Source organism: Amblyomma mixtum, chromosome 8 (genome assembly GCF_055824585.1).
Source record: "Amblyomma mixtum isolate Tamu chromosome 8, ASM5582458v1, whole genome shotgun sequence".
Taxonomy (NCBI): domain Eukaryota; kingdom Metazoa; phylum Arthropoda; class Arachnida; order Ixodida; family Ixodidae; genus Amblyomma; species Amblyomma mixtum.
The window spans coordinates 13,612,480-13,638,210 of record NC_143019.1 but is presented as its reverse complement, the minus strand read 5'-3'; the positions used below and the strand labels follow the sequence as shown (position 1 = coordinate 13,638,210).

At 50.0% G+C, this 25,731-nt stretch overlaps 5 protein-coding genes across 7 annotated transcripts in view; 3 read left to right on the top strand and 2 right to left on the bottom strand.

Annotated features, from left to right (window-relative positions):
- Nucleotides 1-8,050, top strand: part of Wdr62 (WD repeat domain 62) — a 33,734-nt gene extending 25,684 nt beyond the window's left edge. For both annotated transcript variants that reach the window (XM_089556539.1, XM_089556538.1), the window contains 5 exons: nt 301-762; nt 1,820-2,043; nt 4,984-5,223; nt 6,631-6,855; nt 7,111-8,050. In XM_089556539.1, coding sequence (XP_089412665.1) covers nt 301-762; nt 1,820-2,043; nt 4,984-5,223; nt 6,631-6,855; nt 7,111-7,257 — 1,298 coding nt within the window. In that variant the 3' untranslated portion in view covers nt 7,258-8,050. The remainder of the gene's footprint in view (nt 1-300; nt 763-1,819; nt 2,044-4,983; nt 5,224-6,630; nt 6,856-7,110) is intronic.
- On the bottom strand, nt 7,222-10,451 carry LOC149331406 (DNA replication complex GINS protein PSF1-like). Its single transcript, XM_089556541.1, has 3 exons — nt 10,172-10,451; nt 9,867-10,106; nt 7,222-7,563 (listed from the first exon to the last, which is right to left on the bottom strand). The coding sequence occupies exons 1-3, from the start codon at nt 10,247-10,249 to the stop codon at nt 7,315-7,317; spliced, it is 567 nt and encodes a 188-aa protein (XP_089412667.1). The 5' UTR covers nt 10,250-10,451; the 3' UTR covers nt 7,222-7,314.
- A 709-nt stretch (nt 10,452-11,160) lies between these two features.
- LOC149331405 (retinol dehydrogenase 14-like) lies at nt 11,161-13,721 on the top strand. Its single transcript, XM_089556540.1, has 3 exons — nt 11,161-11,964; nt 12,754-12,869; nt 13,531-13,721. The coding sequence occupies exons 1-3, from the start codon at nt 11,235-11,237 to the stop codon at nt 13,714-13,716; spliced, it is 1,032 nt and encodes a 343-aa protein (XP_089412666.1). The 5' UTR covers nt 11,161-11,234; the 3' UTR covers nt 13,717-13,721.
- Nucleotides 13,722-15,946: 2,225 nt separating this feature from the next.
- LOC149331404 (retinol dehydrogenase 12-like) lies at nt 15,947-19,504 on the bottom strand. Of its 2 annotated transcripts, XM_089556535.1 has the most exons (6): nt 19,109-19,494; nt 18,900-19,052; nt 18,490-18,825; nt 17,659-17,847; nt 17,198-17,310; nt 15,947-17,135 (listed from the first exon to the last, which is right to left on the bottom strand). In XM_089556535.1, the coding sequence occupies exons 2-6, from the start codon at nt 19,039-19,041 to the stop codon at nt 16,920-16,922; spliced, it is 996 nt and encodes a 331-aa protein (XP_089412661.1). In that variant the 5' UTR covers nt 19,042-19,052; nt 19,109-19,494; the 3' UTR covers nt 15,947-16,919. The 2 variants fall into 2 exon arrangements, with proteins under 2 accessions (XP_089412661.1, XP_089412662.1); XM_089556536.1 differs by lacking the exon at nt 17,659-17,847 and having other exon boundaries at nt 18,900-19,504.
- A 477-nt stretch (nt 19,505-19,981) lies between these two features.
- The window catches only part of bsf (bicoid stability factor), a 40,482-nt gene continuing 34,732 nt past the window's right edge, over nt 19,982-25,731 (top strand). The window contains exons 1-3 of the mRNA XM_089556534.1: nt 19,982-20,190; nt 22,220-22,392; nt 23,453-23,697. Coding sequence (XP_089412660.1) covers nt 20,045-20,190; nt 22,220-22,392; nt 23,453-23,697 — 564 coding nt within the window. The 5' untranslated portion in view covers nt 19,982-20,044. The remainder of the gene's footprint in view (nt 20,191-22,219; nt 22,393-23,452; nt 23,698-25,731) is intronic.

Sequence of the window (25,731 nt, the reverse complement as noted above, 5' to 3'; positions counted from 1 at the left end):
CTCTTTTGCCAAGAAATGTTCTGCGTCTTATATAAAGGTCAATGGTCACTGCTTCTTTTTGTCCAGCACCTTGTTTCAGCACATTGGTGCCAGTAGAATATTGGCATGATGACCATGCCAGTGCTCTTCTGGTGACTCTCCTTATCATTGCATTTGGCAGCAGGCTAAAGTGGTCCTAAAATGTTGAGGCCTTTGTTGAACGTCTTCATCTGCCTTGATCGGGTTTTGTTGTTGAGGTAGTACAATGCCTGTGAGTCTGTGAGCTCAAGGGCATTGCTCACAATGGCCATGCATTTGCAGACCTGCAGAGTGAAGCCAACAGCGAGGATGAGGACTCGAGCAGTGCTGCCGAGCTGCGGCCCCTGTCCCTGTGCGTGAGCACCGAGAACCTGGACAAACTGGGCCAGCGGGAGCACTTCATGCGTGCCAACTACGAGAGCCTGGAGCAGCCCGTCACGCCTCCGTCCCTGACAGTGACGGGGCCCAGCCCGCGCTCAAGCCTCTCGGCACGGCACCACCGGCCGAGTTTGGAGACGGGCTCCCTGCCGTCGTCCGTGGGCGGTGGCAGCAGCAACAGCAGCCGCAGGCGCGAGGAGCTGGCGCAAGCCCTGAACCAGGCACGGCAGAAGCTGAATGCCCTGGGCTGGTGCAGCAGCAAGAGCAGCGGCGACCTGCTGGCCTCCACGCCCGAGGAGAACCTCATCCGCCGCACGGCCTCCATGACCGACATCTCGGCCAGGCGCCGCCTCACCTTCTCCACAGGTGCTCGTCAGGCACAGTGAATAATGTGCAGTCACCCAGCCAGGTCTCCCACGCACAGTTAAAATTAGCAACCTGTTCCTGATGTGTCTGCATTGCTACAGGAAGTTCACATACTCTGCCGCTGGTCAGCTGGAGTGGAGGGAGCTGATCATCCATAATGAGATGCAAAAAGTTTGCCACTAAGTGCGCAAGCAAGCCTCTTCCATTTATGCCATACATAATTATACAAAGTAGCCACTGATGTGAAGGCTCTCAGCACAGCAAAGTCTGGCACCCGGGGCAATTCTTTTTTTTTTTTTAGGGTGACCCTGCACAGCATTGTTGTGTTTCCTGCTTACTTAAAGATTGCGCAACACTGCTTTTCTGGAAGTAATTTGCTTCTGACTGCAGGCTGTGCTTATTGCTTATTGATGGTGTGTAAACGGCCCATGACTCTGACTTTAATGGCTGCCCCAACATGCACCTCAACACGCAAGCTTGTAGCGCCCCTTATTGTACTTTTCTTCTCATGGCTGCTTTTTGGGGGGGGGGGGTTCTGCACTGCAGGCTCGGGTGTACCGCTTGCCTGGTGCCAATACCTTTCTGTAGCAAAACATCCTTGCGCAGACTTTAATGGCCTCCAGAGCTGTGTGCCATGGAGAAAAGTGGAGGATAACAAAAAGGTTTCAGCTTAAGTTAAGGACAACGCTGCGAGCTATGGAAAGAAAAATGATAGGTGTAACGTTAAAGAGATCGGAAGCGGGCAGAGTGGGTGAGGGAACAAATGCGGGTTAATGACATCCTAGTCGAAATCAAGAGGAAGAAATGGACTTGGGCAGAGTCATGTAATTGCGAAGGCAAGATAACCGCTGGTCCTCGAGGGTAACGGAGTGGATTCCAAGAGAAGGCAAGCGTAACAGGGGACGGCATAAAGTTAGGTGGGCGGATGATTTTAAGAAGTTTGCGGGGATACGGTGGCCGCAGCTGGCAAAGGACAGGGTTAATTGGGGAGACATGGGAGAGGCCTTTGCCTTGCAGTGGGCATAGTCAGGCTGATGATGGTGATGGCTTTGTGCAGGTGATTCGGTCGGCCTGTGGTCCCAGCAACAGCAGCAGCAGCAGTCACATTCACACCAGCAGCCACAGCAGATGCAGCCACAGCAGCCACCACCCTCGCGAGGCATGCTGCGCAGTGCCAGCCTTGGTGCACTGCACATGGCTGGCCGGAGGCCGCCACCTCCACAGGCATCGGATGACTCGTCCTCTTCAGACAACGAATCGCCCAGCAAGGGCCCCACCCAGGTACGCCAGGAGAGCACACCCATTGGGGGCTGATGCTGTGCTGTCTCCCGCCTCATTCGTCTAGTTGTTCTTTTTCCTTGTCTATTCATATCTGTTTTTGCATAGACAGATGAACTGGAAAGTGTCTTGGCAGGGCCTGAAGCTTGGTAAGGGCTTGGTGCAGGCTAACACTGCAAAACCATAATTAATACTGGCTAGTTGCTTCACAATCTGTGCCAAAGCTGGAAACGAAAGATGGAGCAGTGTGAACTCGAGAAAGAGTAAAAAATTTGTTCTGCTCATAGTGCATGAATTCATTTGCAAGTGGCATGACCATGGCTCCAATGCTTAGTTTGTCCAATGTGTTCATGGGGTCCTCGGGGCAGAGTAGATTTCAAAGAAGTGAATTGTTGCTATTAATAATCATATTGTATTCAGGTTGATGTTAACTGTAATTACTGCCTTCTTTAAAATCTACCATATCATCTAGATTTCCTTTTAATGAATGGCTTAAACAGCATTCTTGCTTTGCCCTGCAATCCGCCAGGTGTCCTGTTCAGAGCTCAATAGGTAAAGGAACTTCCTCATTGTAGGTAAGGCTTTTAAATTTCTGCTGTGGAAAATTTCAAATTGCACGAATGCAGAATAAAGAATCTGAGAAATTTTGCGAATGCAGATTTTAAAAATTTGACTAATTCTACAGGAAGCATAAAATACACGAAACATGCAAGCTTATTTCGTGAGCACACACCTTGCTTGTTGCAGCAGTCCGTCTCCTATATTTGAAGGTGGCTGTTATAACTCAGCATCAAGTAATGCTTCATATTGTCTTCACTCAATGAATGGCACTTTTTCTATACAAGATGTTCATAATGACTATAGGAGGTATTCACATGACGTCATCCGCAAGGGGCGCTAGTGGCCGGCGCAGCATTCGCCATGTTGGTGGTCGCGCGCGCGGCCGCCGCAGCCAGCCGCAGCGTTAAATAGCCGGTGATGTGTGAAATGTGAGTGTATTTCGCGTCTCGCCATAGATAATTACTGTCCATCCCGTAACACCGCGTTACTGAGAGGGTGTTCCGGGAACTGCGTGAAGCAGAAAAGAGCGGCCACGCTCAAAAGGTTCCACTTTGTGAAAATGTCGGCCCATGAGAAAGCGGAGGCGCCGGCGCAGTGTGAGACGTACAGGACTGCTGCCGCGCGTTCAATTCACCGGTATCGAGGCCCACCTTGTGCACGGCTTAGGTTTGCTGGCAGGCCAAGGAATTAAAGGATATAAACCTATGAGAGGGTGCAATTACTTGTCAAGCGGGTGAGTCCAAGAGCCGTGCTGTGGGTGCCGACGTCCGCGGTGGCGCCAGCCGAAGTGCCGTTTTTGAAGAGGTGAGTAATTCGAAGGGTCTGTTCACTTAGCTGTAGCTTAACTTGTCATCTCTATCTGCTGAAAGTGACGTGTTACTTCTGAATCTAGCGGAATGGCCGCTGCCCACTGCGTTGCTGCGAAAGCGTTATACCTCTTGTGCATACGAAGCAGCGCTACGTAGCTACAATCAAAACTGCAAAACATTCTCGCTGTGTCTGCCGTTCATGCTGCGAGCGCATGGCAGTATTTTGGTTTGACCGTCCTGTCGTGTAAATAAGGCAGCTATGACGCTTTGCCTTTCTGCTGAAAGACCGTCTGAGAAGCGTCAGCAGTTCGCGGACTACAGGCGCTTGAATTATCAATTTCTGCGGCGGCAGTTTTGGAATTTCGGTTAATTAATCGTGCTGTTTATCCACGATGTGCCCTGAATGACTAGCTGACAGTTATCAACTGATATTAAAAGCTGCAAGTCGTGTACATTCTTGCGTGCAGCGAAGCCAGCCAGTTTTGCTGCCGAGTTGAGGCAGCTCGGTTATATCACGGCGCAGAAGAATTCTGCTGCAAATTTCATGCACAATACGCGCTCCACAAAGATAAGTGGTCGCTGACGTATTCAACAACGTACAAATATGTTACGGATCCCTAACAGTTCAGGCCGGGTACCTCACGGCGCACCGTGACACTGCGCGAGCTGGCCTGAAACGACCGCAAACATGGCGCGCTTGCCGCGACGACGCTCGCGCCGTCTGGTAGCGCGGCCTCAGTGAATACCTCCTATACTGGAAGTGTGTGTTGGCGTCATGCCCATTCCAGCCCCGAAAGACAGGACAGCAAAGTCTTCACCTCGTTCTTAGAAAGAAACGATGCGAGATCTTTGTCATTGAATTTCAGTTCTTGAGCAGTTTTCCAGTAAACTTGCCACTGAGCAGCTAGGACTGGCGATTCTGGACTAACTCCAGGAACGCTGGCAACCTTCAATCGTTTTTCTGGTCAAGACCTGACCTCAAACGGATCCTTGTTTGGCTATGGTTGGCCTTAATAGTTTAAGATTTCATTACGATCATAATTATATATTTTTAAAACTTTACCGAGGTCTGAAACTCCCCCATGTGTCGTATCCATGAAAATAAGCTAAATAACTCATTTTCCCCACAGTTTCGTTTCTGCTGATGTCCGTAACAACAGTTGTATCAGAAAGTGAGAATTTGGCTGCCATCACTAAATTTAGCAAAAAAATGCTTAAATCCGCGATTTCTCGCAGAATCGCGAGAGACTAGAAGTTCTTAATTATGGATGCTTGTCCCGAGTACGTTTTAAGCAAAGATAGAGCTGTCTTCAGCATTGAAGACTAGCTTTCCCACGTGGCTAGCCAAGTGGCTGTGCTCTCAAGTGGAGAGTTTCAAATTGGGCTAGTTGGTGGTTGTTATTCTCGTGCATTGTTGCGCTTACGAAGGAACTTGGACACAATCAGGGACGACACAGAACAGATGTGCGCAGATTGCGCACATCTGTTCTGTGTCGTCCCTGATTGTGTCCAAGTTCCTTCGTAAGCGCAACAATGCACGAGAATAACTCTCAAGTGGGCTCTCTGTGCACAGGTGGTGACCCCCAGTGGTGGCCGTGACTGGGGAGGTGGACGCGGCCACGAGGGACCTCGTGCATTGGTGGAGCCGATGCTGCACGGAGGCCGTGGGGGAGGAGGAGCAGGAACAGGGGGTGCAGGGGCCCGACCCTTGCCCCCAAACCCAGCCGTGGCGCCCCTCAGCCGCGAGCTGTGTGAGCGTGTTGCCCAAGAGTTGGCACGCATCACCGCTTATGCCATACACGTCTTCCAGAGGGTAAGCATGTCGGAGAATGCATGCAACTTCTCAGCATGCAATGCCGTTGAAGCTATCGAGCCTTTTCATTTGCTGCGTTTTACCGTGTATTGTAGCAACAATCTAGCAAGAGAACAGCAGTTCGCAATTGATGGTGCGGTGCTGGAAGTAGTAAGAGAATATGTCTATTTAGGGCAGGTAGTGACCACAGATCTGGATCATGAGAGGGAAATAACTAGAAGAATAACAATGGGGTGGAGTGCATTTGGCAGGTTCTCTCAGATCATGAATGGCAGTTTACCAATATCCCTAAGGAGAAAAGTATACAACAGCTATGTCTTACCGATACTGACCTAGGGGGCAGAAATGTGGAGGCTAACAAAGAGGGTTCAGCTTAAGTTAAGGACAACGCAGCGAGCTATGGAAAGGAAAATGATAGGTGTAACGTTAAGAGATTGGAAGCAGGCGGAGTGGGTGAGGGAACAAACGTGGGTTAATGATATCCTAGTTTAAATCAAGAGGAAGAAGTGGGCTTAGGCAGGGCATGTAATGCGAAGGCAAGATAACCACTAGTCCTTAAGGGTAATGGAGTGGATTCCAAGAGAAGGCAAGCGTAGTAGGGGGCGGCAGAAAGTTAGATGGGTGGATGAGATTAAGAAATTTGCGGGAATACGGTGGCCACAACTGGCGAAGGAGGGTTAATTGGAGGCGCCTTTGCCCTGCAGTGGGCATAGTCAGGCTGATGATGATGATGGTAATGCCATTGTTGTCTGATGTCTTTTGTGTTCTTTCTCATGGTCTTATGCTTTGCTGTTTTATGCCTTTTTTTGTTAAATTATGCCCGCTAACTATTGTATAACTTATTCATTGCCACAAATTATACTAATGGGTTTTAACTTGATTCTAGACTTTTGTTCCAGCTCCTCTGCCAAACTTGTGGACTTTACTTATGTATACCTGATGCGAGGTCCCCCAGACAGTTGTACTTTGAGACCTCCTACTGTACTAACTTTTTTATGAAACTTATAAATCATTTGTGTTTCGTTTTAGTAAAGATTCAACGTTCAACCTCTCACAATGGATGCATGGTCACGTGACGACATATGACCATCACGTGACAGGATGTTGACAGTCTACGCTCTGAATCTGATGGGAAGGGCTCTGTATAATAGCTTTTGCTGCAATAATCCTGATAGGGCAAACAGCACACGTTTTGGTTCATGCTTTGTGAAGTTTTTGTTTTGTTGACATACTTTCGCGGCCCAGCTTGGTACACATAGGCTTTGCTCAGTTTCCCTTGAAAACTGGCAGTGCATCAAAGTTCACTGTCAGCCTTGCGCACCCCCAGACCTCCTGTCTACTCCTCATGTCAAATGGTCAGTCGGGGCACCTCAACCTCTGCCTTTCCTCGGGGTACCCGTGGTGCAGGTGACTATGGATGTGGACCTGTCACCGGCCGACCGGTCGGCCATGACCAACACCCTGGCGCATGGCGTGCTGCAAGCCCAGCAGAACCTGCGGCCAGCAGCGCCCCCGCCGGTCCTGGCCCCACCGGGGGCCGCTCCCCTGTGGTCGGCACCTTCAGCCGAGCCTCCCGTCTTCCAGCAGTTCCCAGCTGCCCGGCGTTTTGCGGCTGCTGAACCTGCACCTGCCGTACGTACCTTGGCGACATGCATGGGAAGGAGGAATGTTCCTTCTAGCTTAGCTGCACCTTAAAAGCTGCACCTCTGAATGTGCAATGGACCACATTGATTCAAACTTGTTTAATCCATACTTCCGGTTTCAAATGTAAAATTTTCGGCACTCAGAGGATGAATCATCACGGGTCGACTGTACTTATGTAGTTCTTTGCTTGGATACTACTTCGAGCTGTCCAGTTGACGAGATGCTTGTTGATGCCCTCCGCAGCCACCCCCCCTGGGCCCCAAAGGTGGTCCGCTCTCCCAGTCCAGCTCGGACCTCAATGCGCTGCTGCAGCAGTACTCGGAGCAGCTCATGAAGATGGTCAAGGAGCAGATGGCCAAAGGGGACAGCAAGCCCAGCGACTCCTCGTGACCCCCGCTTTTTAGACCAAGCCGCGTTTTTATTAATACTGCTGCCAATAAAGGGCTTTCAGCTGGTGACATGCTCCACGATGCCCTGGTGGATGAGCTTCTCGCACTGGGAGCGCTCCAGGAAGTGGGTCGTGTCACGTGCTAGCACGATCACTGTGCCGTCCTCAGTTTCAAAGTCACCGTAGTCCCGCACACAGCGCACCTGCACGTAGAGCGACTTGGGCGGGCTTCGGAAGCGGGTCAGGTCCAAGCCAACGCTGGTCATGTAGTCGGCCAGCAAGCCATTGTAACGCCGCAGCCACTGTTGCTGCACGAGTGAAGGGTGCCACAATGTCAACACTTTATTCTTTGCCAAAGGGTTCTACCGCCAATCCATGTTTGCAAAATTTAAAAGGGGCTATCCACCTTACTCGTTAATTGCAGTCAGGTAATATCAAGACGTTGGAATCTCAACGAAAGATTTATTGCCTCGCTGTTTTGTCAGGTATACAACTAAACATTCCAGCCACCAGAAATCCTCAGCTCCCATTTGTGCAAATACTAGCAGCTTTAAGTGCAGCTTTTTTTTTTTTCCCCTCTAGGATAGTGGAAAAGTGGGATTCCCTACTGCCAACTGTTTTTGAAACCAGTGATTTTACTTGTTTGTAGTGCTTTTTCCCTTTTACCAACTGTTGATCTTTTCCTCTTCTTATTTTCGCATGTACTTTTATACTCTACGACCAGTTCTGCTCCAGCTGAAACATTGACCTGCATTATCGTGAAGTAATAAACCTGCACTCTCTTGAAAACTGTTAGACCAATGACTCTCTTGCTGTTTTACGACAGACGCTATATCAAACTCTACAAGAATGCTTCTGCGTACACAATGCTGCCGGTACAGTGCTTGTCCTCGCACTAAAATAGGCCATCCTCGGTGTAATTGTTATGACAGACACCACATTCTACACACTGCCATCTTCTACACCTGGATGTATAGCCATACTCCTACAGTGTGCATGGTATGCTTGAGACTGCCCTGCCTTGAACAATTGTAGAGTTGACACGGCTATTCGCATTTAATGGTGTTGTGTGTATTGATAGCCATACTCATAGATTTGCTACTGACTTGCGCGTTTTGCCTTCAATAATTGTGAGCATTCGCTAACGATAATTTAAGAGCTACACTGCAAAGCAACATGCAGAGGTCGTAAACTATGGCAACAACAGGTAAGCATTTGTGTTGTACTCTCGGGGTAATACAACACAAATATCGAATTGCAGCCACACAGGGCCTAAGTACAGATTACAAGTCTCGTTGCCACATAAATGCCTGAACATGCAACACTTGAAAAAATCCTTTTTGTTTACACATGAACTAAATGTAACAACTTAGTTTCCGTTTCACGCAAGCACTCGATCTAGGCTGCACTTATTCAGTGGCAGCGAACACGTGAGAGAATTTCTCAATGTAGGTGTTATTAAGTACAGTTTCACTTAATAACACCTACATTGAGAAGTTTAACCGCAGCATATGTAACGTTAGCTTAATATATTTTGTCGTTACACTGAAAACAAAACAAATGGGATTGCAGAAAGTTTTTCTTCGTTCTACTTTCAGGTAGAAACAGGGCTTTTGTTGTAGCGTGTGTGGCATCTGTGTTATTCAGCGAAGTTTAACGAAAGTGCCGCAGGTGATGTCGCGCATGACCCTGCACCCTGAGACATGCCACACTAGTGCAATTATCAGCTACCGAAACCTTTTCTGCTCTTGTGGAACAAGCTCAATGACAGAATGGAATTAAACATTTGATCTGCCTCAATCCATCACCACACGCGTGCAAAATTAACAGAATTGCAGAGTAAGTACTTTCACACACAAGTGTGGTACCAATGACCCACTGGTCAGGCGCGGTAGTAGCAACAAATGCACGGGAACGCAAAAGGAACAGTACGTGTTTGCCTCCGCAGATATGACCACATATACTGCTGCTTCTCTGCTATTAGTAATAACGGCAACTGAAGATGGAACTAATCTAGAAACCAGAAGGTAAGGGCGAGACGAAAGAAGCACCTAGTTTGCCGCTTAATCGACGCCGTAGGAGACAAGGGTGACACATTCAATGGACAGGTATAGTAAAGTGTGTTATGTTTGCTTCTGTAGATCCGACTACACATTGTGCTCTTTGCCTACCGTGGAAATAATTATCGTAATCAAAGCTGCAACTGGTTCAGAGGGGGAAGTAAGGAAGATGGAAGCATCGCCCGTCTGTCGCCTTATCGACGTCATAGAAAGTTGCTTGGTTTGGTTGGTTTACGGGTTTAATAAAGTTTTTCACCACCACCACGGGGTTTAACGTCCCAAAGCGACTCCGGCTATGAGGGACGCCGTAGTGAAGGGCTCCGGAAATTTCGATCACCTGTGGTTCTTTAACGTGCACTGACATCGCACAGTACAGGGGCCTCTAGAATTTCGCCCGCATCGAAATTCATCTGCCGCGGCCGGAATCGAACACGCGTCTTTCGAGACAGCAGCCGAGCGCCGTAACCACTGAGCCACCGCGGTGGCGTCATAGAAAGTCGACGACGAGATGGACAGAGCGAGCGCCCCTACGGTCACAGAGAGAGGCGCACCTCCTGGTCGGAGAGGTTCTCCCTGAGCTCGGCGTCTAGCGTAGTGCCGAAGCCCCAGCGCATGTCTCGGGTCGCCATGAGCCTCTGGTAGAGGTAGGCGAGCAGACAGCGTCGGATCTGGCTCAGCGCCACATGTCGCGCGTGCACCGTGGCGTGCCTCTCCATGTGCGCCTCCACGTCGTTCTGGTTCTCGGTGAACAGCTCCTGCATGTCGGCCAGGCACTCCCGCAGCGCATCCTCCTGCAGCACACACCGACAGACATCGCTGACGCGCTTGGCCCCGTCTTCGCGCGCGCGCCGCTTACCTTCAGGGGCGGCAGCCATCCGCGCGAGCGTTTCAGCTCTTTGACGAGCTCGAGCGCTTTTTCCACGTGCAGCACCATACCGCGAGGATGCCGCGCCCCGCTGAGCAGCACACACACTTCGACGTGCACCCGTAAACAAACCTCAAGCTGTTCCTCAAAACACTTCCTAAAATGCGCGCGAAAGGCGCGTGCGTATGAATAAGCAGGAACATAGTTCACTACTCAAGCTTGCACCTCTGCACTGGCAATTTGTGCAAGCAGCGGCCACAAAAAGTATTGGCGCTGCAGTCGATATATACCTCACTTGGCTTCTGTATCGTGTCTGCTGAAAAGAAATGTTGATTGTATATTTCATTTCTCCTAGCAGTCCTATTTTAAGCACTATAACAGTATGCAACTTTTTTGTCTTTTAAACCAGCGCGAAACTAACTAAACGTCAATGGAGAACACCAGAACACCGCACGCGCGCCCTGCGGCTTCCTGATTACGTGCTGGCGCACTAGAGACACTAGAGACGCGTTGAAGACGCGGCATATTCAAAGTATGGTTCTACGGTTTCGTAGCAAAAGCGAGATGTTCCAATGAAAGGAAGGGCAAAATAACTGTCTAACCTTCGGCACACATTTGCCCTGCGCCATGAAGGAAGGAGCGAGACAAGTGGAAGTGAGAGAAGGAAGGAGCGCAGGCACTGTACCTACCTCGCACGGACTAGGCCTTCAGAGGATGGGTACAATTAACCTACTTGTGCTGCGGACATTTCGGATTTCTCCAATTCGATTCACAAAGCGAAATCTTCAGAAAAGCGACACCCAGCCAATCAAAACCATGAGCCAACCAGGCTAAACACATGCTTTCGCACGGCTACTCTGTCCAGCTACGTTAAAACCCTACCACTTTTTTTCGCTTCGTTTCGTGTTGGCCGTTCTCTCCACTGCTGTTTGTCGCAGGAGGAAGACGAGGAAGAAGTTCCGAAAAGGTCCAGGCCTGGTCAGGTGCGGTAAGCGCGGAGCCAACGAAGCGGCTCATTGGCACCAGCGACCCGGCTGCTGCTGCGGTGGTCACCATGTCGTCCGCCGACGTCGAGGACGAGGACGCGGCGCTGTGGGCGTTTCTGGAGGCCGTCTGGGACAGCGTCGTGTTCGTGGTGCGCGTGGCGATCATCGCGTTCGCGTTGACGTTCATCGCGTGGCTCTACTGCCGACTCAGCCAGCGCCGCTGCAAATGCTCCACGCGGCTCGACGGCAAGACGGCCCTGGTGACCGGCGGCAGCACGGGCATCGGCTACGAGACGGCCAAGGCGCTGGCGTCGCGCGGTGCCCGCGTCATCTTCACCTGCCGCAACATGCAGGTGGGCCAGCACGCGCTGACCGCCATGACCGAGGCCAGCGGCGGCGGGGACGTCGTGCTCAAGCACCTGGACCTCTGCTCTCTGGCCTCGGTGCGACGCCTGGCGCGCGACATCCTCGAGAACGAGCCGCGGCTCGACATTCTCGTGAACAACGCGGGCCGCTCGGCGCCGCCGCGGCGCACCCTCACCGTGGACGGCTTCGAGACCACCATCCAGAGCAACCACCTGGGACCCGCGCTGCTCACGTCGCTGCTGCTGGACCTGCTGAAGCGCAGCGCGCCCAGCCGCATCGTGATGGTCTCCTCCATGGTGCACGCCTGGGCGGAGCTGGACCCGGACGACGCCTTCCTGGAGCACCACTACTCGCACAGCCGCGCCTACAGCGTCTCCAAGCTGTTCAACATCTACTTTGCCCGAGAGCTGGCCGACAAGCTGCGCGGAGAGCGTGAGTATCGAAATCGACTCAACTCGTCAAGCGGGCCCCTCTGACAAATATTTGTCTCCCATCGACCATAGTTTGGAAGGGGAACAGAGAAAAAAAGTAGGCAAACGATCAGGTGTTACCGTATGGAAGACTTTGCTATGTTTGCACGAGTGTATACAAGTGTGATGATGATGATGCGTTGGCCTTGGTGGCCTAACAGCGCACAGGACGAGACAACGACAAAGACAGCGCTCGATGTCTGTCGTGTCCAACGTTCTTGGAGAAAAATTTTGAATATTTGAAAACTCTAAGGTACTGGTATTGAGATATTGAGGGTAATGGTGCATTCTTCCGGTGTGTATCAAAATCTTTCTTTTTAAGTGTTTCCATCGCTCGCATCGAGCAGTTAAGACTGCCATAGAAAGCCAACTGGGTGCACTTTTGACGTTAGCAAAAACGTCAACAATAAAAAAAAATGCAAGTCTGCCGACGGGAGATCTTCGGACATATTGACTGTTACAGTGAAATCTTACAATATATTAAAAAGTTCCGTTCATAAACTCTCTTTTTTTTTCAAAAACGTTTTGTCCAGAATCATTGGGTACGCTCGTTGTTCTGTCCTTGCACTGTTTAATACATTGCCACGTACTGTGAGTGCTGACCTCGCTCCTGAGATCGATTATACTCCTGAAAATCTCTCACCCCATATGCTGAAATATCCCGAAAAAAATAATCACTGAGATCCTTTATAGGGCCATCAGGGCCGCTCGACAAGGCTTCATGGGCCAGGTGTTTGATGCTCGCATGCAGAGGTGACCGTCAACGCACTGCACCCGGGCCTGGTCAAGTCTCGCTTCTTCCGCGAGCCACCGACCACGAGGTTTGCCAAGTTCCTGCGCTACGTGGTCATTCCAATCTTCGGCAAGGTAAGTACAGCATACATGCGCCCGCTGTTAGCAGCCCGGCAAAAATACGAACATCGTCGGAGTACTTGAAGGGCCTAAATGCCCTTGCTCAATAATTGCTCACCGCAAAACCTCTCGGTATCGCGAGATTCTGTGGTGTCAGCTTCAGAACTTTTCCCACCTTCCGCCACCTCATCTACCCAACTGTCTATTCCTCCTTAGCTTGCAATTTCTGCCCGGCTAGAGCCAACCTCGAGCACATCATGTGCGGCTGTGTTCGTCACCTCCCACCAAAATCCCGTAATATTAATTCAAAGGAGCTCTGGGAAGCAGCCTATCATCTCCAGGACAAGATCCTAGAATTGGCTTAGAGGGTAGCGGAGGCTACCCTCTATGCCTAGGACTTCTCTTCTTTCCCCGCTACCCCCTTTCCTTTTGGGATAAATGAAGTCGCTCACTCTACTCAATGATCTGTGGCAAATGTCGCCCGTAATTGGGACGCAGTGGCTATGGACGTAGATAATTTGAATGGAAGAGAAACATCGTCTTGTCGACACTGTGCGAGGAACTTTTCGCTGATTTCGCCCATCAAGTTCCATACGCATACTATCTTGCCCAGCAAGCAACCCTTCGTAGATATGTCCAACGCCAATATCCCACGCTTTCTCTCTGCCACGCGCAGTCGCCGTCCGAGGGCGCTCAGACCAGCATCCACCTGTGCCTGGCGCCCGAGCTTGTGCACACCACGGGCCGCTACTTCATGGAGTGCCGCGAGGCCAAGCCCGCGGCGCACGCCCTAAACCCGGTGCTCCAGCGCCAGGCATGGGACATCACCGAGCAGGCGCTCAACGAACGCCTCTGCAGCTGAACAAATTCTGCCGTGCGCGGCGGGCGTGATGGCCACTGAAAGCGCAGCAGACCCTTCCTCGAAGAAAGCGCGGACAAATCATGCAGTGTGCACCTGGGTATAAATTTCCAGAGAACAACTCGATTCTTGTGTAGTTCTTGTAGGCCGCTGTTCGAATGTCCCTGGGCATGGCGCACCAGGGCACGCTGCCAGCCAGGTACTCCAGGCAGGAAGAGGGTGAGTTCGGAGGGCTACTGACTGTATTGAAAGAGACAGTGCTCCAGATATTGGCATAGGGTGAGGAGCAAGTTGGGGAAGAGGGGTCAGATAGCATGCAAAGAAGATGCAGGCGAGCTGGGGTGAGAAGGGTGTCGGTGCGAGGCTTGAGGGGACTAGTTGAGGGTGGGTTTAGGGTGTGTCTGAAAGGAATCACGGAGCTGTGTGTAGCGTTCCTTAATGGTGCGTTTGTAGCACAAAGCCTCGTTCACAGGTCGGAGGGCTTGACCAGGGGACCGCAGGCGCCCGGATGAGTGTTTCGCGGGCGAGCTTGTGGAACGACGCAGGTGGGCCGTGATGTGCGGTCGCTGCCCTGGACTTCGAATTTTGGAGGTATTACACATAGGTAGGAGAGGTGGGGCAAGACATGCTGCGAATGCAGGGATGGTGGCGGTGAAAAACCTTTATTACAAAATACCAACGCCTCTGGTACGGTGCTGTTAAAGGAAGGGTGGTGGACAAGGCGTTGTTCGGGGCCAAATTATAGGTAAAGCCATGCGCAGCAGTTTTCGAACCACTACTGGGTAGGCCGAGGACTCTGTCAGCCCCTCCTCTAGTAGGCGGGTTATTTACTTCTGGAAAATTCAATCTTGAAGTGTACCGAGAATTCGATACAGCATTACGTGACGTGCGATAAGGCAACCCAGTCAAGGGGCTAATGGCCCAGCTTATTGCGCTAGTAGCACTGGAGTGCGCAAGACTTTTTCGCGCGTGTGCAATCGTTCAGCACTTCAGGGGAAGTGGTGCCTGCACCACATAGCGTCACTCGGCCGTCGTTTTCCTGCGGCAGACAAAATAAACTGCGGTTTCCCGCCGCGACAGGTCCACGAGAAACGTGCGTCACCCACGGCAGAGGACAGGGCAACTTCCCAATAAGCATTTAAACTTCCTCGGACGTCCCATAGACATCCTAAACTTCCACAGGGCGTCCAAGGGAGTTTCAGTGCCCATTGAGTTGTGGCGCGCGTTGGGTAGCGAGAAATCGACGTCTAGGGTGCCTCCATGTCCGCTCGGCTGGCCATTGAGTCACCCTATGCCCTAGCGACGTCTATCAAATCCTTGGCGACGTACCACGTGGCAATCACTGCCCCGCCCGCGCTGGAGCAGCGAAGTGGTCAGCAGAGCGCCGAGCGGAGAGCACTGCAGCGCGGGCGGGGCAGCGACTGTCACGTTGAACGTAGCCACGGTGTGTCGCAATTTGATGGACGTCACTTAGAGCTCCCCGCAAGCGCGCGGTTTTCGAATGGCGCGAGAAATGGTTCAAATTTGATGAGCTGCAGCGGCGAGGGTAATTGCGTTTTCGCAATTCTAAAAACTGATATGGCTATTACTAACGGCCGGCTACAAATCTCTAGTCACAGTTAAGTACCTATCGGTAAAAGCTATTAGAATTCACGCAATGCTAGTTAACTTGATTCGCCTGTTTTTGACGTTCACCAATCCCGACATTACTATACTGCAAAAAGCTTCCGCTTACATCACAAAACCTATTTTTAATAGCTGGTGGCAGGCTTCCCTAAAACGCCCGGTGTATGATGTATACAGGAGTGACGAAGGGTATACGGATTCTTTCGTCGTCATTATACAGCGGCGGAGAAGGGTACTTGAGGTTCACCGAATACGGGTGGCATTGCATTATTATAGATGAATAGATGACAAGTATAGAAGGCTGATAGAACTCTTTCAAGGACGCGGCCACTCCGAAGCCAGCTGCTGCTTCACCCAAGATAATTGTACATATCTTTGCACATGAAGGATTTTCGCCTCCGAGAAGCCCAATAGCAGCATAGAAACCGCCATCCAAGTTTTCTAGGCCTTTTGCATGTACTTGTTCTCCGACAAAACGTGACCAAATCCAGCATTTCATGATATTGGTTTAATTCCGCGACCTCTGTTCAAGCACGACAGAACAGTTTTCCTCGAAACGAACTCGAGAACACTTCGAACACTTTGCGCACAAAACAAGAAACCGAGGCACAAAGTTAAGTTTTATTGCAGTAAAAGCAAGTTCTATAGCTTTCAGTGACAGAAGCGGTTTGGTCTCAGTACAAGGCCGTCAGGTACCTATAAAGTAGCGGAATGTACGCAGTTAAATCCAAATGGATTTTCTTTCTCTCTCCACTAGCAATTGCATCAGCACCAGTAAGGCAGTCTCAGTACAAGGCCGTCAGGTACGTAAACCGTAGTAGAATACAAATACTGTGGAGTATACGGATAATTCAGGGCGAACAGTATCAAAAGTAGTAAAGCAAACTGATTTGCTTTCCTTTTCCTAGGAAACGACAGCCCCGCGGTAAGACACTCTCAATACGAATGCCGTCAGGTACCTATAAACGTAATATAAATAAGTTCGAGTATACTCAAAGAGTAAGTTAGAGCAAGAAGTGTTTCAACTTCCATCTCTACGAAGAAGTACATGTATCAGCGCTTTATCAACTCAATCCTGCCGTGCTGTAATGAACAGCTTTGACAAAATATTATAGTGTTTCGGGGGTCATTCGGTTGCCTGATAAATATGCAATTTTAGCTTCGTGATGCAGCCGCAAATAAACATGCCATACATATGCACTATTCGAAGAACTTTCGAGAAGGTGATTTTGGTGCCTCCATTACTAATGAAAAGTATGACACCAGAAGACGCACGCAAGTAAGTGAACGGTACTGTCTGATGCCATGTACTCACCCTCCAGATTTGCCTTCTAATTCAGCCGTTTAAAAGTTACAACGCACGCCTCTTTAAAAAAAAAGTTAAAACGCACGTTATAACAAATCCGATTGTTCTTGCATCGCTTGCCTCCGGCCTTGATGCGTGAAACATGAAGGGCACTTTTTTGCGTAAAAGTATTGCAAACTGGACTAGATTTAAGCCGGAAACGGAGACGTGTGTGTGGTCCTCAGACGCGTTAATATGGAGAAACATACACACAACGCCTGACCGACATCGCCCATTAAATAAGTCCTCCTGCGGAGGGAGTTCCTTGAAACTCCTCTTGCGGGAGTCCCAGCTGTAGTTCGCTGAGCGTCCACAGGCGGTCGGCGTCGCGCCGGTCGCTAGTGGAAGCGGCGGCAGGCCACCGGGCGCGGCACTCGGACAGGTACCAGCCGCTGGGGGCCTCACTGCATACAGCGGCGTGCACGCTCGTCTGGCAGGCCTCCCGTGCGTTCTGCATTGGTAGCCAACAGTATGACTTTTTCTGATATACTAATGTCACGACGGTAGGCACACCTTGATTCCAAAGAGGGTGGACAGCAGGCCGAACCAGGGCTCTCCTACGCGCGTTAAGCCTCGCGCTACGCGGGTGTTCACCACGCCCGGGTGCACCGCGTACGCTGACACCCCTGCAGCAAGAACACACGGCTGGCAATGTGTACACATTTCCAACTCAGAAATGAACGCATGGAATTTCTAAAAGCACACTGCACTCTGAAAGAAAGTAGAGAAAAGGGAGTAAACTGTCCTCCAGCGCACACCCTTTTATAAAAGGTGTGCGCTAGAGGACAGCTCACTTCTATTTTACTCCCTTATAGGGGCATTCAGGTTTAGAGTGTGGAACCATTCGGAAACTATGGAAATGAATGGATGTCGTTAGTCACAGTTGTGCTAACGGAAGCCCAAAAAGGACATTTATGACTGTGCTGGCTTTCTGCAAGCGACCCGCTGCAGTTGTCCAAGTGCAAAAGACGCACCGGAGTCCTGAAAGCGTCTCGCTAGCTCGGCGGTGAAGAGCACCATGGCGCGCTTGGAGTTGCAGTAGGCACGCGCTCGCGCCCAGGAGCGGCGTAATCCCTGCACGTCATCCCAGTCTATCTTCGACAGCCCTTGAACCACGGACGTCAGGTTGACGATGCGCGAGGGCGCACTCTCCACCAGGGTCGCTGCGTGAAGTTTGCGCATTTAGTCAGAGCTGCTCTCGTAAGCACGTGCGATCTGCAGCAGAAGGACGGGAAGATGTTTATTACACGCACAAACTTAAAAGGTGAAGGAGGGAAGCATCGGTGGCCTCAGTCCGCAGACAAACATTTTGAAAAGTCCCCAGGTGGTTGAAATTATTCCGGAGCCCTCGACTACGGCGCCTCTTTCTTCCTTTCTACCCCGCCGCGGGGGCTCAGTGGTTACGGCGCTCGGCTGCTGACCCGAAAGACGCGGGTTAGATCCTGGCCGCGGCGGCCATATTTCGATGAAGGCGAAATTCTAGGGGCCCGTGTGCTGTGCGATGCCAGTGCACGTTAAAGAAGCCCAGGTGGTCGAAATTTCCGGAGCCCTTCACTACGGCGTCCCTCACAACCTGAGTTGCTTTGGGACATTAAACATCAATAAACCAAACCAGTAATCCAAACTTTCTTCCTTTCTTTCACTCCCTCCGCTGCCCCTTCCGTTACGGTGTAGTTCCGGTGTCACTTCTATTCCTCAAAAACCAAAAACCAACCAAACCTTGTTCAAGTTTGCGTCAACCATCTTTCCCGTCCTTCTGCTGTAGAACACACGTGTTCACTCATGTGTGAGTTCGCATCACTCACGTAAGAGCAGCCGTGTGAGCAGGTAGTGGCCGAGGTAGTTGGTTGCCCAAGTCAGCTCGTGGCCGTCGGCGGTCAGGCGCCGGGCCGGCGGCGCTGCCGCTCCCGCGTTGTTCACAAGCACGTGCACGCGGCCTCCGGTGTCGCTCAGCAACTGCGCGGCGAAGGCGCGCACCGAGTCCAGGCTGGCCGTGTCGAGCAACCGCCAACTGAGCAGCGCGCTTCCCGTCTCGACGACCAGCTGCTCGACCGCGCGCCGCGCGCGCTCCTCGTCGCGGCAGCCGAGCACGACGCGCGCGCCGCGGAGAGCGAGCTCGCGGGCCGTCTCGTACCCGATGCCTGCGCGTAGGGCGGCATCATATTCATGCACGTTGAGCGTACGCCTCGCGCGGCCGCCGTAAAGATGCGCTCACCGGTGTTCGCTCCCGTGATGACCACTGTCTTTCCGGTCAAGTCGGCCATGCACCCACAACGTCCCGTTGTGAGTCGGTTGTAGACGAACAAGGCGAGCAGCAGAGCGGCCGTACCGCCGGCGATCCCCGCGAGCAGCAGCATCCTTGTGTGAGCTATAGATAACGAGCTGTGGTATCATATAACACTCGGCGTGATGCGCATACCGTACCTGGGGCGTGCCTTCAGGCCATTCTAGCTAAGCTTTGCAGCAGGCGAGCTCGCGGGTATGATCTCGGAGGCGCTATTTTCTGATCTCTCGCTGAAACCGCGATTTTCCTCCCCAACATTTCATTGCGCAAGCTGGGGCGCTAGAAAGCTAGGAAATGCGCATTTACGCTGACCTGGCACTGGGGTCAGCGCAACGTACGTGTCTGGGCGGTCGTAGGCCCCACGCTACATATTTATTCGAGGTGACCAGCCATTTTACGAGAACCAACGACCGTAGACGCATTGTGCTACATTGTTGAGCACGTGTAATGACTGATGCAATCAAATCGCGCGGAATTTGCAACCGCTGACGTGATGGTGCTGTAGTTTGATGACAGGTTAGTGCAGCAAGTACGGCCGCGCGCAGAACAACCAACCGCGCCCAATTAATGATGATATTTTTGTGCTTACTGCCGCTGAGGAGCAGCACCTACTTACATAAGTTTTATGAGCGCTCGAGACAAATAACGTACCGGTGAATTAAAATCACTAGAAGAGTTGGTTGGAATTTAATAATGAGAATGATAACTGCCTTAACTAGAGGAAGTTCTTCCGCGCAGGGCTAGAAAATTTTACCTTCCCACAAGAGGTAAGAAGACGTGAAGAAGACACATGCTGTATATAATACTTGTCTAGTGCAATGTACAAAAATCATATTAAACTTTTTTTCTGACAATTTGTCTTTTAATAAAAAATTTTTGCCTTATAAAGTGCATATTTTTGGAACAATTGTTTTTTTTTAATTGTTCTAAAAAAAAAAAGCGGTTACAGTTTATCATCATCGTCATCAGTTATATAAAAAAAATTGACTAGATATTGCGTGCCTTTTCAATCCAACACAATCCACAGGTCCGAGCTCGGAGCGTCCGTGTGCCGAAGGGCAGCCGCCGGGGAGAGCATGGCTGGAGTCATGAGTTCTGCGCACAAGATCGCGAAATTCTTAACAGCCTGCCGCGTGTTTTCGCGAGTGGCGGCTCCTCCCCGCGCTGCGGCATATTACCTGCGCAATGGCCAGTTTGCCGGCAAGACCTTTGTCCCTGATCGGTGAGAAGTTTTGCTCACGAACGCGATGCGCTCCCACGTGCTTTATTTCTGCTTCTGGCATTTGCCCTTTGAGTTCCGTTGATAAGCTAACTTCCCAACTGAGGATATGTGTTCCCCAGCAGTGCAGTTTAACCCATGACTTGCAGCAGTATCTAAAAGTAGTTTTGCTTTCGCTTGAGTGGTGTCGAGGCCCCAATGTGAGTCGTGCGCATTGATGTACCTAGCTCGCAAAAGTTGAAGCAGCTGCATTTGTAACCGGCAGAACTACTTGGAACTGACATCGCGAACGCAGTTCTTGGGTGATACTCTTTGTATTGCTGTTCGTCGTTAGTGTTCTCTATGCTGCCTTTGCTTCGCGCTTGGCGTCATGTCGTCCTTGGACATACTGCAGTCATGCTGCGGTACGAATCGTCGTCAAAACCTGGCTGGACAGATCTTCAGGGGAGACACAAAGTAGTTTCGACATTGTATTTGACTTTGAGAGAACGAACAGATGCCGTAAGTGCGGCTGCGGGAGTGTATACTGGGCGCTCTTCCTTCACTGATTCAGTTACTGCGCGCCACCGCTGGATTGTTTAAGAAAGAAAAAGAGGAAAAATAAACGTTGAAATCCTAAATTTCAAGGTTTGGGGGGCTTCAGTATTGAGAGCATGCAGAAAGCAGTACGAACAAAAGTGAAGTTGAGAGGATTGAGGCTGGCTTCATTGAAAGCCTGTGGCTCCCAATACTGTGTTCATTGCGAGCTGAAATCGCAGCTTGCATACCTTACAGACGAAACAGCATGAATAGCCACGATGACTCAGTGGTTATGGTGCGCAGCTGCTGATCCCCAAGGATGTGGGTTCAATCCCGACCACTGCGGTCGCATTTTGACGGGGCAAAATGCTAGAGGCCCATGTACTATGCGATGTCAGTGCACATTAAAGAACCCCCGGTGGTCGAAATCAACTGAAGCCCTCTATGGCATGCCTCATAGCCCTAGTCACTTCGGGACTCTGGCTGTAAAACCCATAGAACCATAAAATCGATGCAGCATAAATAAATGAGAAACTGGGCAGTGAGCTTTCTTTATTGCTCGATAAATAATGAGGCATTTTTAAAAAACTTCCAGACTTTTTACTGTCCTCCTAGGTGATGAAGTGAAAGTCTTAGGTGTCAGTTCCGTTATCTCGGTTATGACCCTGCACGCAAAAGGCCGCTCCATAGACACCGAACCAACCCTCTCCAGTGTCCACCTTATCCCCGCAAACTTTCTAATCTCATCCGCCCACCTGACTTCCTGCTGTCCCTTTCTGCGCTTACCTTCCCTCGGAATACATTTTGTTACCCCAAGCAGCCATCAGTTAATTACTCTCTGCATTACGTGCCATGCCCATGTCTGTTTCACCTTCTTTATTTAAGCTATATTATCATTACTTCTCATCGTCAAGAATGTCCATCTGCTTCTGGCCCACAGGGACAACATTTTTACTGGCCAACATCTTTGAATGAGGGGTTCAGTTCTCAAAGCAGTTCGCCTATTAGAATGGTCCACAACTGGCCAAAATTTTGCTGCAGTACATCAGGCTAGCATGACTTCCAAAGTGATGGGCGCAAGGTAGTCATGCACCGTCCTTTCATGCTAACTGCTTTCAAAACTGGGCTTCCCTTTTGCTGGTACCAGCTGGGGTGGGCACCGTGCCAACAAACTGTGAGCCACTTTTACCTGATTTACCTTCAAGCAAGTAATGAAAGAAAAAGCTCTCATTTCATCTTTGCCAAGGGTTCAATGAACCGTAGCCGCTGTTTTTAGAATGGGACCTATGCTCCGTTCATTTAACATACTTTTAGTCTCGTTTTCATATTGCATTGTTGGAAATACGAGTAGACCATTTTACCCTTTGGCCTTTGACCTTAGCTACTCTCATGCCACTAAAATCGAACAGCGCAGTTATTGTCGCTTAGTTTTAAGACACGGTTGGGAGCCAGATGCTATGCAAATGGGAATGCCTCGTGGCGTGAGAAATACATGCCTTTCCCCGTTTCACAGGACGGCAACTGCAGTGGCAACTGCGGAGGAGCGGTCTGGCGTATCCTCCTCCTCCCAGTGGCAGGGACACCAGCTCGACCGTGCCCTGCAGCGTATTGACAATGATGTGCGCCGCACAGGCCGGGTGACACGCCGGGAGCTAGACGATGTGCTGGCGCAAGTTGCTGGCTTAGGTAAGAGGAAAGCCCTTCGGGTGTTGCCGATGTGCACTGCTGCGATACGTCTGGGTGCGTGTGAAAGGAGCGGTACCATAGCACTCTTTACATGCACAGCGCCACATTTTTTTTCTGCAGCGTTGGCAAACCACAGCACGTGAAAGATGGCTTTATGCTCTGGTCTGTCAACTTGGGCAATCTTTCCTAGGCTGTTGGTCCTACTTCGGTGGGTTTAGTACTTACTCATCAGGGTAAACAATTTTAGCACTATATGCTTGCCTGTATAGAACTGGATAGGGGCGAAAGTAACTCCTTTTGCAATGTTTTGAGACTAATAAGGTCTCTTCAGATGTGACTGAAATAGCCTGGAGCTGTTCTAGTGTTGCAGTCAGTCACTTGGCACAGGCTGAGGGTGTACACAGTTGGCAGTGTTCGCAGGAATCTGTTGATGAGTGGCCCTTAAACTTAACACTGGGGCTCCTACAAGTTTAGCTGGGGTCGCTTTCATGCTCACTGCCATATCTGTGTCAGCAGGTTGCTGTTTGTGCTGCACTATGAATTGAACCGTTACCTGCTGGTTCCTGGAGACTGCCTGCGAGGAAAGCCTGGGTTTTTGACTTGAGTTTCATGAACTAGAGTGATTGAAAAGTGTTATTGCATTGGCTAAATGTGAAATATGCGGTGCTGAAAAACGTTGTCAAGGCAGGAACAATGACAAGGACGTACCATTTGTCATCTTTCGTGTATGTATACTAACGCCATGAATGAAAGTGTTCAGTTGTAAGCCAACACATGCCCACGTTGTTCTTGTGATGTATATTTTTTGGAGCTGTGCATATCCCTATCCCAGAGTTTACAGTGAATCAACTCAGCCAACAACAACTTCTATGGAAGCAAAATGCAATAATGGCCATATGTACTCAGGTTTCAGTGCACATTAAAAAACCCCAAGCAGTTGAAATCAGTTAGTAGCCCTCCTTCGTGGTGTCCTCGCATAGCCCACCTGTTGATTCAGGATATTAAACCACGCATGGCGCCAACTAGCCCGAGTTATCACACAGATATGTTTGTCACGCAGGGCACCTGTCCGGCCCGCAGGGGCTCCTGCTGGTGCGCATGTGTGGCGCCTTCCTGCGTGAGGAGCCCCCGGCCGAGCGCAGTGAGCTGGCCCGCACTGTCTGGGAGCAGCTGCAGTCCCTGGGCTGCCCCCTGGACGCCAGCCACTACAATGCCCTGCTGCAGGTGTACCTGGAGAACGAGTTCCCCTTCTGCCCCTCCACCTTCCTCGCCACCATGGAGGCTGCCAACGTGCAGCCAAACCGGGTGAGGGCCCCTTGAAACAGCCATAAAAAAAATGCGGGAGGGGACGTTTCAGCTCTGCCTTAAGGGTATAACATGATAGCATTAACGGGTTAACACCCCGTATAAGTGGGATTGGTCATGCTTTACTTTATATTCATAGCTCCCTGGGAGTCCTCATACCACTCCTGGCACAGTAGTGCAGTGGTTAAGCAATGGGCCACTGCCCTCCGATGGCATGCAGCTGCTATCAGTGGGGCTTGCGAGACGCAGGTTGCTCTTTCCAAGCAGCATCTCGCAACCAGTGATTGATTGAACTGCCACCTGCCACGGTGGGCAGTTTGGTCAAAATCCGCTGGGCAGGTTATGGCGATATCACAAGTTTCTCGTGAACCTATGGGGCCTACCTACTAGCTAGGTTGTTTCTGCAACGATTTTTTGCTCACGGCCAACAATGCTTGCAGCTGTGCCAGCTTTTCTGTGACACAAGACTTGGTGCTATCGCATTAAAATGCACTGGACTGTCATTAGTTAGACTCGGTTAATTTGAGTTAAATTTTATTCAAACTGTCATGTTGGTCTCGTCATCAACAAATGCATTAAAAACGGTCCCTGCTAATTTGAATTCTCCTTAATTGAAACAGATTTTCAGCATCTTTCGACCTGGACTTATATCAAGAGTTGATTACGTAAAGAAGAAGGCGAACATCTTCACTAGCAAAGCAGTGGTGGGCATAGCCAGTTGTAAAATAAATGAATTTATGCAGAAAACAAAAGAAGTCTTTTTGAAATAAATATAGAAGGAAGAAATCAGTGGCAGTGAAAAAAAAAGTGGAAAAGTTGGTTAGCAGAGGACAGCAGCCTTGGTGAAATTCCAGCATAACTGCCTGGAAAGGGTCTGGTTATCATCCGAGGAAGGTAGGAGATGCAGAAATGTGCAGTTGTGAATGGAGACAACTGAGCGGACATTGCATCCAAGAGTGCAGTGAACCAGGAAACCAGGAGAAGCGGAGAGCTCGCATAAGTACCAATGATTGAATGAATAGGAACTAGAAACGTGCCGTAATTATATTAGTGCAGGAGAAGAGGGCTAGCTGCGTTTCGACTGCTCGGACAGAAGAACAGTGGGTAGGGAGGCATATGGGTAGCCGTAGTGAGCCTTTATGGCCTTTGCAGTCCAAAACCATTATTGGCTATCTTGTCTTGGCTGATGTAGGCCTTATTTCATTGACTATCATTAGCTAGATGTCACACGATCCTTGAAGTGAGAGATGAGCACATTATGGTCTTTTTATTTTGTGTTTTGACTTCGGGGTGTGTTTATCGCTGCACGCTGTGCAAGTTCATAGGTGTGTTCACTAAATTCTGTTTGGCTTGGTAACTTCCTCTTCGTATTCAACCTTGCCAAAGGTTTGTATGTGAACAATAGTGTGGCACAGCAGTGTCGGGATAAGGATAACAGAATAAAAAAGGGCCTTTCTGGTACGTTTTCAACCTTGAGTGATGGTTCTTTGATTGTCTGTTGAAAACTCAAAGGGAGGCAATGACAAAACGCACCAGTTTCTTGACAAAGGTGCTTGGCTTTGCATGTATACTCTGTTACAGCAGTGATTTACCTGTTGCATTATGTGCTTTGTAAGTTGTGCATACTTGGGTATAACTTGATATGAAATATGCGATTATATAATCTTGACACTATGTTACACATGTGATCAGAGAACACCTCTGTATTTTTGAATTTTTGTTTTTACTCTCTTTGATCACAGTGATGCATTGTAAACACTCCTGCATGGGCCCGAAAAGGGCCTGCAGTATGTTGAAATAAATAAATAAATAAATAAATAAATAAATAAATAAATAAATAAATAAATAAATAAATAAAAATGTCTTACTTCTGTGACCATTGTAGGGTATTGGTGGTTTCGCTGAAAAAAAATGCATCCTAATTGTATGACATTCTACACGATCTGCTCCACAGTCAAAAGTTTATGGAAGCCAGTAGTATTAGCGAAAAAGTTTAATTTCATCACCGTCTTTTCATGCATATGGGAAGAGATA

What these genes read in the sequence shown, in the direction of transcription:
- LOC149331406 (XM_089556541.1), bottom strand. Translation starts at nt 10,249, where the DNA reads ATGGTGCTGCACGTGGAAAAAGCGCTCGAGCTCGTCAAAGAGCTGAAA. An exon ending in GATGGCTGCCGCCCCTGAAG is followed by an intron (nt 10,107 to 10,171) that starts GTAAGCGGCGCG and finishes TGTGTGCTGCAG; the next exon opens with GAGGATGCGCTGCGGGAGTG. An exon ending in AGAACCTCTCCGACCAGGAG is followed by an intron (nt 7,564 to 9,866) that starts GTGCGCCTCTCT and finishes TCACTCGTGCAG; the next exon opens with CAACAGTGGCTGCGGCGTTA.
- LOC149331405 (XM_089556540.1), top strand. Translation starts at nt 11,235, where the DNA reads ATGTCGTCCGCCGACGTCGAGGACGAGGACGCGGCGCTGTGGGCGTTT. An exon ending in CGACAAGCTGCGCGGAGAGC is followed by an intron (nt 11,965 to 12,753) that starts GTGAGTATCGAA and finishes GCTCGCATGCAG; the next exon opens with AGGTGACCGTCAACGCACTG. An exon ending in TCATTCCAATCTTCGGCAAG is followed by an intron (nt 12,870 to 13,530) that starts GTAAGTACAGCA and finishes TGCCACGCGCAG; the next exon opens with TCGCCGTCCGAGGGCGCTCA.
- LOC149331404 (XM_089556535.1), bottom strand. Translation starts at nt 19,041, where the DNA reads ATGCTGCTGCTCGCGGGGATCGCCGGCGGTACGGCCGCTCTGCTGCTC. An exon ending in GCTCACACGGCTGCTCTTAC is followed by an intron (nt 17,848 to 18,489) that starts GTGAGTGATGCG and finishes AACTTCACGCAG; the next exon opens with CGACCCTGGTGGAGAGTGCG. An exon ending in CCACCCTCTTTGGAATCAAG is followed by an intron (nt 17,136 to 17,197) that starts GTGTGCCTACCG and finishes CTACCAATGCAG; the next exon opens with AACGCACGGGAGGCCTGCCA.